Source organism: Nicotiana sylvestris, chromosome 4, assembly GCF_000393655.2.
Source record: "Nicotiana sylvestris chromosome 4, ASM39365v2, whole genome shotgun sequence".
Lineage (NCBI taxonomy): Eukaryota > Viridiplantae > Streptophyta > Magnoliopsida > Solanales > Solanaceae > Nicotiana > Nicotiana sylvestris.
The window spans coordinates 181,395,003-181,396,905 of NC_091060.1; the positions used below are offsets into that span (position 1 = coordinate 181,395,003).

A 1,903-nucleotide genomic window follows, 5' to 3' on the forward strand; every position below is an offset into this window, starting at 1 on the left:
TGGTGCGGGCGGGGGAGGGTGGCTTTGGGGGCCCTTGATGTTGTTCTCATCCACGAGCGAAATTGGCTTTCCCTAGGTCGCTCATCAGCTCCCATAAATGTCCTTGATGGAGCATGTTTTCTACTTCTTGTCATTGGGCTATGCAATCCTCGGTCTTGTGGCCCCGTTCCTGATGGAACTCGTAGAGGGCATTCGACTTTCTGGAGTTTGGGTTTGACTTCATCTTTTGTGGCCATTTCACCTTGGGACTGAGCTTCTCTAAGGCATAAATTATTTTTCAAGGAGAAACACAAAAATTGTGAGCAGATAAAAGTGAAGGCATACCTCTTTCATTTCGGTGAGTCCCCTTTTGTGATCTTGATGCCCCTTCGGCTTGGCGGGGAGGTAGTGGGATGGCCGCTCTGATGTACAGTTGGTGCCTTTCCCGATTGAGGCGTGGACCTGCGTGATCTCTTCGGCTGTCATTTCGACGATCTCTCCTTGATTCCATTTGGGCTGTGTTAATCATTGAGTTAGACCATTGAGGTCGTCTTTGTTTGCTCTCACCTCAGCATAATAAGCATTGTGAATTTCTTCCCAGGTGGTGGGAGGGTATTTCATGAGTCTGCTTAATAATTTTCTGGTCGCCCTCGACCTGTTCCTATTTAACTCGTTTTGAAAGGCCGCTACCGCCATCCCCTCTGACGCGTTTGGAAGGCTCATTCTTACTCTGTTGAACCGGGCGAGGAAGTCCCTAAGTCTTTCGCCAGGCGATTGTTTAATGGCGAATATGTCATTCACTCTAGCTTCTTCTTTCTTGGCCCCGGCATGGGTGGTGACGAACTTGTCGGCCATTTCCTCGAACGTCATTATGGAACATGCTGGTAATTGTGAGTACCATGTTAAGGCTCCCCCTGTTAAGGTTTCGCTGAACTTCTTCAGCAGCACCGATGGTACCTGCTCTTTCAAGAGGTCGTTGCGTTTTACCACCGTGACGTAATGAATGATATGGTCTTCAGGGTCTGTTGTGATGTCGCATATTTTCAAATATGGTGGCATTTTGAAGGTTTTGGGTATGGAATGTGGGGCTGCCTCCTTGTTGTATGGTTGTTCCATGAACCGGCCAACGTCCCATTTTGGCAAAAATTTCGGGGCGCCTGGTATCTTATCAACCCTTTCTTGGTGTTCCCTCATTTGGTTGCGGAGTGCTTTATTCTCATTCTCCATTTTTTTCATTTTTCTCAGAATAGCTGCGAGGGCATAGTTACCTGCATCAACAACGGTGTGAGTGTTACCTGTTGGGAGAAGCGTGTTGCTCGTTGATTGTTGTTGGGGTGTCAACTCATGCGGTGTTCCTACTCGCCCCTTGAGCGGTTTGTCGAGTATACTGTTTAGGGTACTTATCAGCCATGCCTCCAATAACTTTTTTACTGCAGACGACACTTCCTCCGTCGTGGACGTGGAGGCTCCCTTCTCATGTGAAGCGGTTACACTCCCATGAGGAGGAGGTGAGTCACTTTGCTTGGGTGAGGCGCTCGTCATTACATTCTCCTCGTCTTCCTTGTCCACCTCGTTGATGGTGCCTAGGAGGTTAGTAGTGACACTCATCACTATTTTTAGTCTTTTCTCTCCTTTTCCTGTCATTGTTAGCTTGTGCAAACAAGAAAAAGAAAGCCTTTTTTTAGATCTAGAAGAAACTAAACTTTTTAACTAGGAACTCCCCACAGATGGCGCCAAATTGTTTGACCAAAAAATTTTAGGCCCTTTTTGTTAAACCAATTTAATAAGTAGATAAAGGGTGAATCCTAGTTAAATATAATAAATCCTAGATCTGAAGTTCGATAATTTTGATGGTATGGGACCGTGTTCAAGTCAATGAATGCCAAATTAATGCTCAATGATTATCAATAAATTTGAGAATGAA

At 45.7% G+C, this 1,903-nt stretch overlaps 1 protein-coding gene across 1 annotated transcript; it reads right to left on the reverse strand.

Moving 5' to 3' along the window:
• Positions 1-504: 504 nt before the first annotated feature.
• Positions 505-1,623, reverse strand: LOC138890620 (uncharacterized). The gene has a single exon (XM_070174023.1). It carries the CDS (start codon positions 1,621-1,623, stop codon positions 505-507), a length of 1,119 nt encoding a protein of 372 aa, XP_070030124.1.
• Between the last annotated feature and the right edge of the window lie 280 nt (positions 1,624-1,903).